The sequence below is a fragment of the Sander vitreus genome, chromosome 20, assembly GCF_031162955.1.
Source record: "Sander vitreus isolate 19-12246 chromosome 20, sanVit1, whole genome shotgun sequence".
NCBI classification, from domain to species: domain Eukaryota; kingdom Metazoa; phylum Chordata; class Actinopteri; order Perciformes; family Percidae; genus Sander; species Sander vitreus.
In genome coordinates this window covers 15,644,268-15,658,282 of record NC_135874.1, presented here as the reverse complement: position 1 = coordinate 15,658,282, position 14,015 = coordinate 15,644,268, and the positions used below count along the sequence as shown (strand labels likewise).

At 42.4% G+C, this 14,015-nt stretch overlaps 1 protein-coding gene across 1 annotated transcript in view; it reads right to left on the bottom strand.

Moving 5' to 3' along the window:
• Window positions 1-802: 802 nt before the first annotated feature.
• Window positions 803-14,015, bottom strand: part of unc79 (unc-79 homolog, NALCN channel complex subunit) — a 32,867-nt gene continuing 19,654 nt past the window's right edge. The window contains exons 27-51 of the mRNA XM_078278010.1: window positions 13,303-13,371; window positions 12,598-12,935; window positions 12,262-12,444; window positions 11,949-12,111; window positions 11,622-11,771; window positions 10,271-11,503; window positions 8,706-8,807; window positions 8,151-8,267; window positions 7,875-7,977; window positions 7,134-7,274; window positions 6,969-7,007; window positions 6,742-6,854; window positions 5,979-6,064; window positions 5,434-5,607; window positions 5,042-5,110; window positions 4,844-4,954; window positions 3,515-3,619; window positions 3,338-3,415; window positions 3,112-3,201; window positions 2,833-3,008; window positions 2,253-2,436; window positions 1,955-2,158; window positions 1,689-1,766; window positions 1,539-1,580; window positions 803-1,431 (exon numbers count right to left, since the gene is read on the bottom strand). Of these exons, the coding sequence (XP_078134136.1) occupies window positions 1,243-1,431; window positions 1,539-1,580; window positions 1,689-1,766; window positions 1,955-2,158; window positions 2,253-2,436; window positions 2,833-3,008; window positions 3,112-3,201; window positions 3,338-3,415; window positions 3,515-3,619; window positions 4,844-4,954; window positions 5,042-5,110; window positions 5,434-5,607; window positions 5,979-6,064; window positions 6,742-6,854; window positions 6,969-7,007; window positions 7,134-7,274; window positions 7,875-7,977; window positions 8,151-8,267; window positions 8,706-8,807; window positions 10,271-11,503; window positions 11,622-11,771; window positions 11,949-12,111; window positions 12,262-12,444; window positions 12,598-12,935; window positions 13,303-13,371 (4,337 nt within the window). The 3' untranslated portion in view covers window positions 803-1,242. The remainder of the gene's footprint in view (window positions 1,432-1,538; window positions 1,581-1,688; window positions 1,767-1,954; window positions 2,159-2,252; window positions 2,437-2,832; window positions 3,009-3,111; window positions 3,202-3,337; window positions 3,416-3,514; window positions 3,620-4,843; window positions 4,955-5,041; window positions 5,111-5,433; window positions 5,608-5,978; window positions 6,065-6,741; window positions 6,855-6,968; window positions 7,008-7,133; window positions 7,275-7,874; window positions 7,978-8,150; window positions 8,268-8,705; window positions 8,808-10,270; window positions 11,504-11,621; window positions 11,772-11,948; window positions 12,112-12,261; window positions 12,445-12,597; window positions 12,936-13,302; window positions 13,372-14,015) is intronic.

The window sequence follows — 14,015 nt, the reverse complement described above, 5'->3', positions numbered from 1 at the left end:
TTGACATACACCTCTCAACATAGGTCCTCTTACACATGCAATGACTAAAAGCACTTTTTTTTTTTTAAATATATGCAAATCAAATTTGAATTATTTTTATATTTCTTCAAGCAGAATACATTTATATCATCAGATCTAATTAATCTTAAAGCTTGATAATGAAATCCTTGCAGCAGTGAAGATCAAAACAAAGATTAATGTGCTGTTCGGCTTTCTAGCCCTGCTGTCATGTCATCTGTTATTCTCAGACAGGAGCTTCGTGGTAATGCGGTTAGACCTCACAACAATGTTTAATCACAACAAACCACATTAGGCCAAAGGTAATTGTGTTTGCTTGGTATATGCGTGGGCCAATCTGTTTCGCTGCTGCCAATGAAGAGGGAATGGAGAAATGGGGGCTTTCTACTTTGGGGTGGGGAGGGGGGCCCAACCGAAATAGTCTTGTTTACCTCCTATGTCTGGCTCCACCTTATCAAGTTACAAAGCTGCTGCTGCAACTCAGATTGGCTTCTGATCGATCAGAGCTCTGATGGCGAGAGGCAGCATGACTGACAGTCTGACAAGGATCTCAGATGGAAGCTGACTAATGCATGTCATGTTTTTTTTCCCGGACACACCGGTTCAGTTTCTCGTCCAGGAGAGTAAACAACAGAGCTGATTTTATCGCTCTGCTATCTGCATTATGGTAAACTGGACATTTTCCACATCAGCCAGCACATCAAAGGGCAGTAAATGCCACATTTGAATGTTGAAGAGGTCTGTAATTCATATGAAATGACAAATAGTTCCCAACATTTAGAAAAACTCTTTTATTATCCAGTTTGCAACCAAGCAACTTAAAAAGTGATAGAATAGGAACGTAACAGAGTGAACGTATCTAAGCTTCAACGAGCATTTGCTTCCACACCCTCACTATAACTAACATGGTTCTATAGAAATTCTCTTAGTCATCAACTGACTCTTCAAATCTGTTGAATACAACAGTTAGGCACCTAAAACGATTCTCCCACACAAGCCTGTCAAACCTTTAATTATCAGCTCCAGTGATCGTACTTTAAAATAGCATAGATTTACTGTACATATACAGGTATTATACTAAAGTGCTGAAAATTATCCAGTCCAAATGAATCCCACACAGCATCAGTTTACAGAAGAGTCCTTTTTTTGGTAAGAGGGTTCGGCCAGAGAGGATGCATGCAGGTCTCAGGACCCAGAGTAGACCCGAGGTGACCACAGAGCAGGTCACATGGGGTAGAACTGCGAGGCAGCCTCAGACGACTGGATCTCCACCTGAGCCATCTTAAACTGGGTGCACTGCAGCCATTTGCGCAGAGCAAACGGAGGAGCTCCCGATGTCTGGCCCTGCAGACACTGGTGGTTCACACGGTTCTGGATGGCCTGGAGACGCAACTGCAGCCCCGCAGACAAATGCTGATGAAGGAAGGAAGGGAAGATGACGTTTTAGTCTGAAATTATCTAAAGAGTGGATAGTTACTTGCATATTATTAATCTGTATTAACATTTTTTTAAAGCCTTACATTAAGGTTTGACTGAATCATGGGTAGCCACATAGGGATTAGCTATAGGAAAGAATGAGGATGGATAAGTATTAGGTCATGTGTTAAGGTGATCATATATTAACCATGTTAAATATGAGTTAATATATAGAAATATGAGTTATAGCAAACCTTGACAAAAATGGTTGAGTTGCACTCCTGCAGGGCTTCCATCAAACTAATGACATGAAGACACACCATCTCAACCATCTGTCAGAAAGAAATTTCAATCAAAACTGTGATTTTGTCAAACATAGTTACAGATTCCACATCATATATGAAACATGAATTAATCCAAAACTTGACACTCTTCATATTTCACATATGAACAAGCACACCACATTTCCAGGCACCTTATTCTGCCAGTTATTGCCTTAAATAATAGGCTGAGCACTCACCACTTTGTTGTGGGCCATGAGCTGCAGGATGCTGGGTGTTACCCGACTCCAGAACTCCAGGCCAGTGAGGATGGCGCTGGAGGAAAACTCTGTCTGGTTCTGGTTCTGCAGGGACGGAGCAGCAGCTGCCTGCTCGCAGTAGATGGTCCACAGCTGGGCAAACATGAAGGCGTGGAACAGAGAGCACATGTGCAGCACCGACGTCTGGGGACAGAGATTAAAATAAAAAAAAGGTGGTTATAGATCATATTAACAGAACCTGGGTGGGGTATTTTGAAGGGGTTTGTTTCTGCCAGACCTTTGACTGTTCTGGGAAACCAATGAGGATGACTATAAGATGATCTGCAATGTGGGAGCCAGCATCTAGAGGGATGGGCATACAGGAGGTGGAGCCCTGGTGCAGGGCACAGTGTGTCAGGGAGCCCAAAAGTAGCCAGGACAGCTGACGAATGTGGGACACACACTCAATGAATTCTTTTGGCCTGCAGAGAAAAAACACAAAAATTCAGTTTCACAAATCCTCCTGTAATATATTCTATACCATTGTTTTCTCATACTTCTCAGGATTATACTCAATATTTCACCATCAGTTAGCCTTTCTAATCATTTGTGTTGGTTCGCCCAAGTTACATAAAAACATATTTTGTCACTTATCTCTGGTGGTATCTAGATTTTTTCCCAGGTTTTGAGATTTCTGCCCTCACATCAAAACACTGTCAGCATTTTTACTTTTTCTCATGGACCGATATCTCACAACCTGGACGAATAAAGCTAGATATCACTAGAGATATCTGAGGAAATGTATTTTTTTATTTAATTTGAATGAACTGACCCTTTAAGTTATTGAAACATTTCTAAACCAATTTTGTCATTCTTACCCTTGTTGCATTGTTGATGGCGGATGATAAAGCCAGGGAAGATAACGGACCACAGCTTTGTTATCACGGTGATTGCCTTTGCTGATCTCCATGGCGGCGACTTGTGCCAATCCCACTTTCAGGTTCCCCCCGAAAGTGTCCTCATGCAGTGGCTGACAGCAAGCCTTCATATGGCTCTGAGTAGCAGATTTGGAGTAAGGAAATAATACGGCTGAATAATAGGCAACATATGGAGAGAAAAAACTCTACATATAATAAGACACTACGAACAAGACTTACTTTAAGTTTGGTTAGCGTGTGCATATCTGCAATGAAGTCCAGGAGTTCACTTATGTATTGTCTCATACATTCCATGGCTGCTGTTGTGCACTGTGGAGAACAAAAATGAATCCTTATCCTTAACCTTATCCTTTAGGAGGAATCACAGTGGGGTCTATCTTTATTTCCTGCTGTTTTATGAGGCTGATTCTAATAAGATGCAAACACACATCGACTAAAGACTTACCCCCGGCAGCGTTAAGATCATGTGCTTTTGGATGATGGTGGATTCTGCTAGCCGTGTACCGATATCTGCACAAACAAACTGAGAAATTCCACAGCAGGTTGTAGATTTGTATTTAGGATACACTGTCATGTATTTGGTTCTTGTAAACTGAAGTGCATAGAAGATAGCATTTTTTACCTGGACCAGCAGTAACAAGTTTGTGTCAGGCAGAGGAGACTTGAACTTGAGAGCTTGCAGAAGCTCCAACACCACAATGCGGGACATGTAGAACTTATCTCTTTCCTGGATGCGAGGGGATAGAGAGTGAGTAAATGTACTGATGCAGCGAGACTGCCTTTTTCTATTATCACTCTCCCTTACTCATGCTGCGAGGAGAGCATAAACTCTGTAGCCTCAATAGAGGGGGAAGAACAGGCAGCGAGAGGGGAGGGAGGAGAGGCAGGGAAGACAGAGAATAGTGAAGCTAAGGAGTAGATTTAGGCCAGTCCAGATCTCTCCTCCCAGAGTCCCAGGCAGCTCAGATGAGGCTGTCAGGCTGCCTTCTCCCTCCCTGAGGACAGGCTGCTCTCTTTGTTCATCCCTTCCACACAAAGCCCAGCTGCCTGTTTACAAACCACACTGTCATCTTCTGGCTTCCACTTTGCCTCTCTCTTTCTCTATGCAGTCATGTTTGCTTATGTTAGGTGCAGGCACATGCTCTCATTCACTCTTACAGAAAGCAGAGCTGCTTCTGACTCTCACTGTGTGGCTTGTTAATGTGCATACCTGTACGTGGCACTCTCATAATTAAAAGTTAATGGAGCATGTCCATGTTGGTAAATAGCAAATCATAAGCTGTTCTTAAGCTAGAGGGACCCAGTCGCATTTGGCGTCTAGTGCAGTGTGGCTGTAACAAATGGTGCATGGTGTGACAAACTTTAGTAGGTCTGGAGAACCTGACTTTGTGTGCTTAAAACCTGACCTCCAAAGATAACGTAACCACGCTTCCCAGAAACCTCACCTCTCAATAAAACGACTGCAAAGGACAGGTTCCAAAAGCAATTGCTCACAGTGACTGGGTTTTGAAAAGTGGATATTATACTGTGAGGAATTAAAGAGGGTGAAGAAAATCAATACTGCAGGACACATAAAGCATGGCGCGCTGACAGTGGTGGAGGACTGTTGATCCATCTGGCCCCAACAGTGCAGACAGCCCTGGCTCCATCTCTGTCTGAGACAGCCACTCAGAAACACACGGTCGGCCCTAGCACACCAACTAATCATGTAAATCAATACTAGCTGATTGCCTACTTAATCATCTGTGACACATGGCCACATTTCTGGCTGACTGGAGTCAGCGAAGTAGATGTAGCACCAAAAGAGTGATGAGCGAAAGGCCTGCAAACAGGAGCTCAACATTTTTAACACTGCAGATTAGTTTGAAAGGTTTAACTCTTTCGAGACTGCATAACACCTGGATGTCAACACTATTTACACAAAATGACATGTAAGCACACTCAAGAGTACCTTGTTGAAGGCTTTGTAACACAGTCCACACAGTTCTACGAGGTAGGAAAGACTGAACATGCCATACTGGATGACAAAGCTCAGCAGCTTGGAGAAAGGCTCCAGGAGGCTCTGTAGGGTGGAAGGAGAGGAGAAAGAGTTAGCTGTTAAAGGCCAGAATGTAATATATTAGCATGTAAAATTCTGCTCTGGGCTTACTCTGGTTGCATTTGTAGTTGGGATTTTCAGTAGACAAATGATTATCCTCAAACTGGAATCCACAGGGCACTATTGATACACAGATTGCAACAAAAAAAATAACAATTGAAAAACAGTTGAAAAATCTTTAATGTAATGTAGGTTGTGTTGTGTTGCATGGTGCATAGCCATACAGTATTTCTGGACTTTAAATTTGTCTGCAGTGAAAAATTGATTAGAGTACACTAATTTGACCCCCAAGGTCAAAAGCGTCAGAGTAAAATCAATTACAATTTTAAGACTCTGTCCTATTGAACCCGACAAGGGCACTGCAAGATGCTTTTTCCTCCAGCCATAATCACATTAGACCATATCAGACCATGACTAAGTGAATGTGAGAGGTCGATATCTACCTTCAGAGGAAGCACAGAGGGCAGTTTTGTGAGGAAGGTCTGGAACTGGTTGCAGATGGTTGTCCACAGGTTGCTAGGAGAGTCCATGGGGAGAGCCTCCATGAAGGTGGCGATGTTGTCCAGGCAGTGCAGCATTGTGCCCCCTGCTGGCAGGCTCTTCTTGTTGTTCAAGCCCTGGAGGGCACAGAGGCATGAACCATAACAGGGTTATATAATGAAATACTACAAGCGAAGATATTTCCATTTAACTGATCATTCAGTCCTGATCAATCACAACGCTCATGATGAGAGTGGGAGATTTAGGACACTGAAGCACAGATGATTGCTTGGATGAGCTAATGCATCATTGGTTCTTATCTGTGTCATTTATTTAGCTTTAACAGTAACAATAAACTGGTACAGTGGTGCAGAGTAAAGGCAGGTATTCTTGAATGCTCCGATGGTTTGTTGTTTTAGATGGGCTTATGCTGTTCACGTAGCTGTGCTTTGACAAGAGCTCCTCCTGCTGGTTAAATGACTCAATTGCATGAAGAAAAAAAGCCCACCTCAAGCAGCATGTTGAGGGCAGCAACAGAACTCAATTCATTAAAATCTATCAGGGAAGATGCAAGTGTTCGCAGAAAACTTCCATCTGCAAAAAAAGAAATAAAAAAGATAGACATGAAGGTGACAGTACGTCTAGTGGGAAGCTATTAAGTTAGTCTTATCAATATGGAAAAAATAGATACATTCAAATAAATATGTAAAGAAACGCAGTAAAATATGCATCTGCTATAGAATTTAAAATGTAAGTGTTTAAAACGTAGTGCAACAGGTCAAAACACAAGATGGTACATAAATAAATTATTTTTAAATAAGGAAATTATGGAATAGTAACTTGATCGATTGATTGATCGGCAAATGTTTTTGGATTTTGACGATGTTGTCTGTTATAGGCTTGTATTCACTTTAATAAGATAAGGGTTATTTTTGTAATTAAAGATATAAAGGTTAGGAGATTTCAAAAAGGGTAGGACCCGAAAAGCATTTTGCTTCCTCCTACTCCCTATTGGACAAGAGTATTCATTTAAGAGTATTTATTTATTTAGCTTATTCTTTCTTTTTCTTTTTCTATGGTGAACTACTTTTGTGTCTTGTATTCTTTTTTCTTTTGTATGTTGTTGAAATTGTGAAATAAACTATTCATTATCATTATCATTATCAAAACACACAGAAATGAGCAGCTAAGACAAGCTGTAAGTCTCAATAGGAATAGTACAGATACATTTAAGGGATTTTTCAGTTTAGTAGTCAGTGGTATGAGCAGACCTTTGATGTTACTCTGGAAGAGTTGGGGCAAGATGCCATTAGGGGCCAGCTGGTGAAACATACAGCGGAGGAACTGCTTGGCTACACCTGCTACATTCCCTGGGATCAACATACTGCAAAACAGACAGGCTGTGTTGGACAGGCAGTCACACTTCACATCTATTATTAAACTCAGCCATAAGCACAGTGAACACCGGTGTGAACGTGACAGCTTTAATGTATCATACCTCTCAGCTTGTCCGGAAAAATTGGCACTAGATGCCAACCTGAAAGAAGTTAAAGCAGCGGATTAGGACTCTGGGATGAATTATGCATGAGTTCTGAGGGCGAGTTATGAAACTTCATTTAACGGTGAAGTGTTGTGTGGATGTAGATTGCAGGAGCGGCTGTACCTGCCCACAGACTGCATGATGTCGAGAAGCATTGGTGCAGCCAAATCAGGGCTGAGGTGGATGAACATGGAAAGAACAACTACTGAAAGGCCGAGAGTCTCCTCGTCGTATTCCTCCAGCACGGCTGCACAGTCCCGACACCTGGGACATCGCATAGAAATACACCAGGCCAGTTTAAGCATTAAAGGTCATATGACATGCTGCTTTTTTATGCTTTTATATAGGCCTTAGTGGTCCCCTAATATTGTATCTGACTCTTTCCCAAAATTCAGCCTTGGTGCAGAATTACAGCCACTAGAGCCAGTCCAACAATGAGCTTTACTTAGGATGTGCCATTTCTGTGTCTGTAGCTTTAAATGCTATTGAGGAGGAGAGAGGGTGGGCAAGGTGGAGGGTGGGGGTGTGGCCTTGACTAACTGCCATGCTTTGCTTGTTTTCAAGCCATGATGTCTCTCTCTTTCTCATGGGCGGGCCAATTCTCTGGGCGGGCAAAGCAGAGAAAGGGGAGGTAACCTTGCTCCTTATGACATCATAAGGAGGAGATTCCAGATTGGCCCTTTCATTTTCTTAAAGGCAGAGCAGGATACCCAGAGCTTGGTTTACATTTATCACCATTTCTAGCCACTGGGGGACCATAGGCAGGCTAGGGGAACTCATATTAATGTTAAAAAAAAATGTCATGCCATGGTACCTTTAAGATGAAGTTTCAAGACAGGTATAGCTGCTGATTGATTCATTCACCTGTCAGACATTGTGGTAGGCTGCTCATCAATGAACTCCTCGGGCGCAGGGACAAACATGCTGACAGTGCTTGGTGCAGAGAGCAGACTGGTCTTTGTAGGACCTGGACAGAAAGGAAGAATATCACTGATGAAATTAAAAAACAGAAGGCTTTTGATCTGACCTCATTAGGTCAATGATGGTTTACTTTATTTCTGTGTGTTTCTATGTGTTACTACTGTATGTCCATATATTTCCTCAAGGGGTCATTATGGGATAAAGTCTAAAGTGACTGACCTGTCTCCCAGGTGCTGATGTTGTGTGGCGCACTGGATTGGTGTTCCAGCTGTCTCTTCATTAGCTGGCTCATGGTCAGAGCTCCCAGAGAGCCTCGCTTCACCTGACGGTACTGAGCTAAAGGTCAGACACAGAAAGCGACACCTGGGGTGAAGTACCTGCTAAGACCGTTTCGGCAATACCAACAAGTGTATGCGTGGTTACATGGAAATAGGTAAGACACACGTGTAAAGAGACGTCAATGTGATTTTATATCATAAGGACAAAATTATATATTTATATTTGTTATATATTTTTTCTGTATTTTCTCAGGAATTGTAATTGTAATGGCTGTCAGATGTTAACTAATATTATGTGATTTTATTGCATATTTCCAGCTCCAATGTGAAAATAATTTGCAAAAGGAAAGTATTTTATGTTGTTTCCACAGGTCATATATGAGATAGCTCACAAACAATTTAAAAATGGTCAATTAAGGCCCTCATAATGAAACCACAGCAGTCAAATTTATTGAGGTTCATAAGGAGACTGAGAAGCAAAGTATTTGGATCCTACTTGATACTGAAGAGCGGTGGCTTGTTTCAGGCATAGCAGCTTCGAGCGTTGGGGCTGAGGCAGATTCTCGTGGCTTTTCCAATGTAGACAAAACTTTGTGATCTGCAAGGCAATATGGGTAAATAATGGGCGGGGCATTGGCATCAGAATATATGCCGTTTTATGCCAATAAAAAATCTACTAAGTGGCTGGTTTAGCTCAGTTGGTAGAGCAGGCGCACATATATAAAGGTTTACCCCTCAAAGCAGCGGCCGCGGGTTTGACTCCGACCTGCAGCCCTTTGCTGCATGTCATTCCCCCTCTCTCTCCCCTTTCATGTCTTCATCTGTCCTGTCTAATAAAAGCCTAAAATGCCCCAAAAAATAATCTTAAAAAAAACTGCTAAGATATGGACATTCAGTAGTAATAAGCACTACTTTCGCTACCATTAGGAGATTGTTAGTTTATTTAGTACTAATTTAATGGTTTCTTATGTGAAGTTTAGTGTTTTGTTTCCCGCACCACCAGTTTCAGATTTAGAAAATCAGTTTGCAGTTTGATCTTTGGTCTTGCTCTTCTACTTCTTTTATGTTAACTCAAATGATATAGTTTGACAACTTCTGATGTGTGCTGAAAAACCTCTAAAGCGTTAGTATGAATGGAAAGGATCAGTGAACACATACATAGAAACACACCACAGGACAACACACACCTGGAGTGGTTAGTTAAATACGTATTTGAGGCAGCTTACACATGTTTCAAAGTGCACTTTTATTCTAGAAACTTAAAGGAGCATACCCATGTGTTGGCAATATTCATCTCTATCCTACAAAGCATGTATCCTTCACACTTATGCTGTCCATTGTCGAATGCATTTTTCCATGCCAGGCTGCCATTGGCTTCCATTTTATTTGGAATATGGAGTGAACATCTATCAGTAGACTCTGCTTGAATTGTGCTATGCATTACAATGAACATTAAGCCTCTATTCATTTTAGTCAAGGCTGCGTTGTCATCATGTGGTAATGTAATTAAAGTGCAGATTGATTAGAAAGGTCTGCACCACATTACCTCACATTGTTAATGTTACTTTCATAATAATAAAATAACCAATAAAATGTGATTTTTATAGCACATAAGAAATTGGAACATTAAAAAAACAGCAGAAAGAAGTGAAGTAATCTGTAAGTGATTTAACACAAGTTTTAATAGTCTGCTTATTTTTATATTGCACGGAAATGGAAACTGCTGGGTGTCGGTAACCATGGAAAAAGAAATTTCAAAACACATCAGCATGGTTTGCAAAATTGTGAACTGTGATTGTAGTAAATGGGATACAACTTGAAGAAAAACACTGGTATGGTCCTTTAAGTTTAGTTAAAAGTATTTAAAGTAGTTTGAATGGTTGAAATACACACTTTTGACCACACTGTTACAAAAGGTGATTATTGTGCTTTTATAAAAGGTATTGGATAAGCCTCTTCAAATCTTAGACATCACCTTAAAAAATCATGTTGAATGAAAATACACAGCACCTGACCAGAACCCGACCACCAAAATTATCTTTATCCATCCTTCTTTCTTACCGGTTTCTGTGGTCTGCTCACCGCCCAGCTTTTCGAACATATTAAACGTGATGTCCAGGTATTCCCTCTGGATGGCACTGACAGCTATCTTCCTCTGCTTCCGTTGTCGGGGAACAATCTGGATTTTAAACTCTGCCTCATCATTGTCATCCGCATTGTCAGGTTTTTGGTCGCTGTCCACTTCATCACCCATGTCGTCGTCCTCTTCATCATCCCCATCCTCTTCATCTTCGTTGTTGCTGTCGCTCTTGCTTTTTTCTGGTGAGAGAAGAGGCTCTGCTTTGTCTTCTGGGATGTCCAAGAAGATGGTCCTACCAGAGGGACTTGTCCCCAGTCCCATCCCGGTCTTTACCTCGTCACACATGTCGTCTAGTGAGGTGTCGGGGACATTTGGGGTCTTCTTCAGCAAGTCTCTCTTCTGCTTCAGGGTCATTGGGCTTTCATGGCAGACATTTTCCAGTTGGTCAGGAAGATCCAGGGAGATGCTAGGAGTCACAGGGTTTGGCTTCTTTACCACAAGCAGTTGCTCTGAGCCTCCCTCTGCCACCCGCAGGTCACTGGAACAGTCCTCTACACTCACCTGAACCACAGGAGACAGTCGCAAAGTCTTGCTGCTAGCAGGAGAAGCAGAGAACTTTGGACTCCCGTTGAACTTGGAGGCTACGATGGTGTTGAGGTCAAACTCCTCGTCGCTTTCTACGATCCTCAGAGGAGGCAACTGTTCAAACACCAAGGAGTCGCTGTCGGACATTGAGAGCAGTGAGTGTTTTTCTGGAATGGAGGTGCAGTCCGAGGAGAGGTCAATGAGGTCTTGGTCCTCCTTCCCCTGAGCTGATCCTCCTAGCGAGCACAGGTCTAACTTGTCCTCAAAGGTCTCCATGCAGCTGAGGCGGACCTCTGGGATGACAGGCTTGGAGCCTCGCTGATCCACAGCATCACTGCCCTCCACTCGAAGCGAAGAGCCATTAGATGATCCTTTGCCCTGGTGCCTGCCGTGGGACGTGGCTGAGGATGGGGCCACAGGGGGCGCCTGCATGTCACAGCGATCAATGCAGGATTTACGTCGGTGTTCGTCCAGATTAAAGAGGATGGAGTCAGTGTTTGAAATGTCCAGAGACTTCTGCTTGTGCATGGCCTGCAGCCGCTTCTTCCTGGTGCTCTCCTCCCTCACACAGTGCAGAATGCTGTCCTGAAGAGCGCTGGTTTCACGGTACTCTGACAGCTCAATTTCACCTGATACACAGAAGAAAAATTAAGACTTTATCCCAGTGAAAGCGAGACCCTCCTGCAATTTCAAAAAATATGTTCTACTGTTATACTATGTTTGACTCTGTAAGCCTCTGCTTCTTACTTTTCTTGGCATTCAGCTCTACCGGCTGGTACTTCACAGACTTGCTGCCACCAATCCTCTTCAGGCGGGCAAAAAAGGTCTGTGACTCCTTGTTAGCAGCACCAGTCGGCGTGTCATGGACATCTGACTCATCAAATACACTGTCCTCTTCTATCATGAAGAAAAACTTAACATCAGTACTGCATTTAAGAGACAAACAAATCCCTGTAGGAAGAGACAGTCATTTTTATCCCATCATGCCATTATAATCTACACGGTATTGTTCAGCAGACTAGGCATTTTAGAAGTCTGGTGTTGAGATAAACAACATCCTTTATTTTGATTCACCTTTTTCTTTCTCGCTGTAGCGGCTCATGTTAGAGTTGTCGCTGTAGAGGGGTCCTGCTGTAGCGTGGGGACGACAGCTGTGATACTGGGCATTCAGTGTGTTGATGGTGATGTGGATCAGATGGAGGACAACTTTACTCCCGTCCATGTCTCTGTAAGGGTACTGTGGTGCATAGAAAAATATATTGTAATTTATACTGTATATCATAACTTATAAAGAAATATGTAAGATTCAGCAATCACTTACAGGTGAAAACATATATTATCTAGGAGACCAAATGAATAATCCATGCACTGAAAACACAAAGAGTACCTTGTATAGGATAACTAGCAGGGCTTTGAGCCACATCTGTCTGATGTGTGGTTTCAAGGCCCAGAGAGAGCATCGAGGCGGCTGCTGGAAATAGTGTCTCAGCTGGGGACACGTGCAGTACTTCAACACCTGGACCACAAGGGGGAGCAGCTGCTTCCCCAAACAAATATTGTAGTCCATCACCTGGAAGAAACAACATTTCAATTATTCAGCATTTGTGTTATTGTCATTTATTGTCTTACTAAAAATATCAGTTAATCTTTAGCTGCACACACACACACACACACACTGTCACAGAATACCAAGAAAGGTGATGATAGATTATATGTCAGTCACTTGTGCAATGCCGGCGATGAAGGCGTTGAAGCAGGTAGAGGTGCGCATCTTCTGAGGAGCAATCATGAAGCATCCCTCCTGTTGGTCATAGCCCAGCAGCACGTACAGGTGACGCTTCACTGTGTTGAAAGCCTTGGCACTGCCGATATCGGCCTCTGCACTGCTCTGGTCTTTGGCCATAAATTTCATGAGCACCATAATAAGCTGGTGAACCGTCTGGTGATCAACGCCGGCGTCCTCAGGAAGCAGGTCTCTAATGATAGTGTCGTCCTCGGGAGACGGGGTCTGGCCTACAAGAGGGGCTGAAGCATCAGGGTTAAAGTGCGGGAGGAAACGTGCTGCAGACAGAGGAGAAGATGGGGAGAGGGAAGGGTGCAGGACCAGGGAGGCAACAACATAGAAGTGGGTGGAGTCAACTCATCCTGTCCACTTCTCTGAGACAGGTGGAGACATCATCATGCAATACACATACATCAGTGCAGCGTGTTCATGGAATATGTAGAAGGGGTAAACACAAAAAAAATAACCAGCTAGCTGTTAGCAAGAGTTAGTGAAAGATGAAAAAACAATGACTGTCACAATAGAGCAAACATTGCTTTTTCATATTTTCTGTCAGAATTTCATGTTAGCTTTATTGATAATCGTACTGCATTTTCCTCAATGTGATTATGAAGAACAATGTTTCAGATTTAGGTTGTTATTTACCTGGCAGGACTTTTTCTATCAAATCTCCCAGTGTCGGGGCAGAGTGCTCTTGCCTCGTAAGCCTAAGAGCTAAAAACCACATATGAAGAACACAATTTAGGAGAATGTACAGGGGAGGTAGTACAGGACACATGTCTGAGCGTCATTGTCACCAAATACATGTGAACACACAAACACATACACACACAAAAACACTATATGGCCTCAGGACAGTATAAAGTCCACGTGTTATCAAGAATTAGAGCAAACACAAATATCAAATCACATCTGTTTGAAGCCAACAGAAGAAGCATCTCCCAGACACTCAGACAGCCTTCTGTGCAGATAAGATAAAATGAATGACATGGTTGGGAGTTACTCCTTTATTCAACAAAGTAGTATTTAGATATTCAAGTGAGATGAACATTGGGAAGAGTGAGGGGAGAAACATTAGGAACATGGGTCAACTTTAGTCAAATAGTATTTGCAAATTGCATTTAGTTTCACCCACAAAGAATAGAAAATGTAGAGTGATCACAAACTTAGAACAATGAAGACAGTGTCAAGTGCTTTTCTACATATCAAGTGATAATAAACTGACTTAAAGATACAGTCATGGATTGTATCTGTAATGACAAGTCAAACAAAGCACCTATGAGACATTAAAGGTCTCAGAAGGTATTTGCAAATACTGCTTGACCACAGACTGAATGAAAGTGACAGATTTAGGTTCA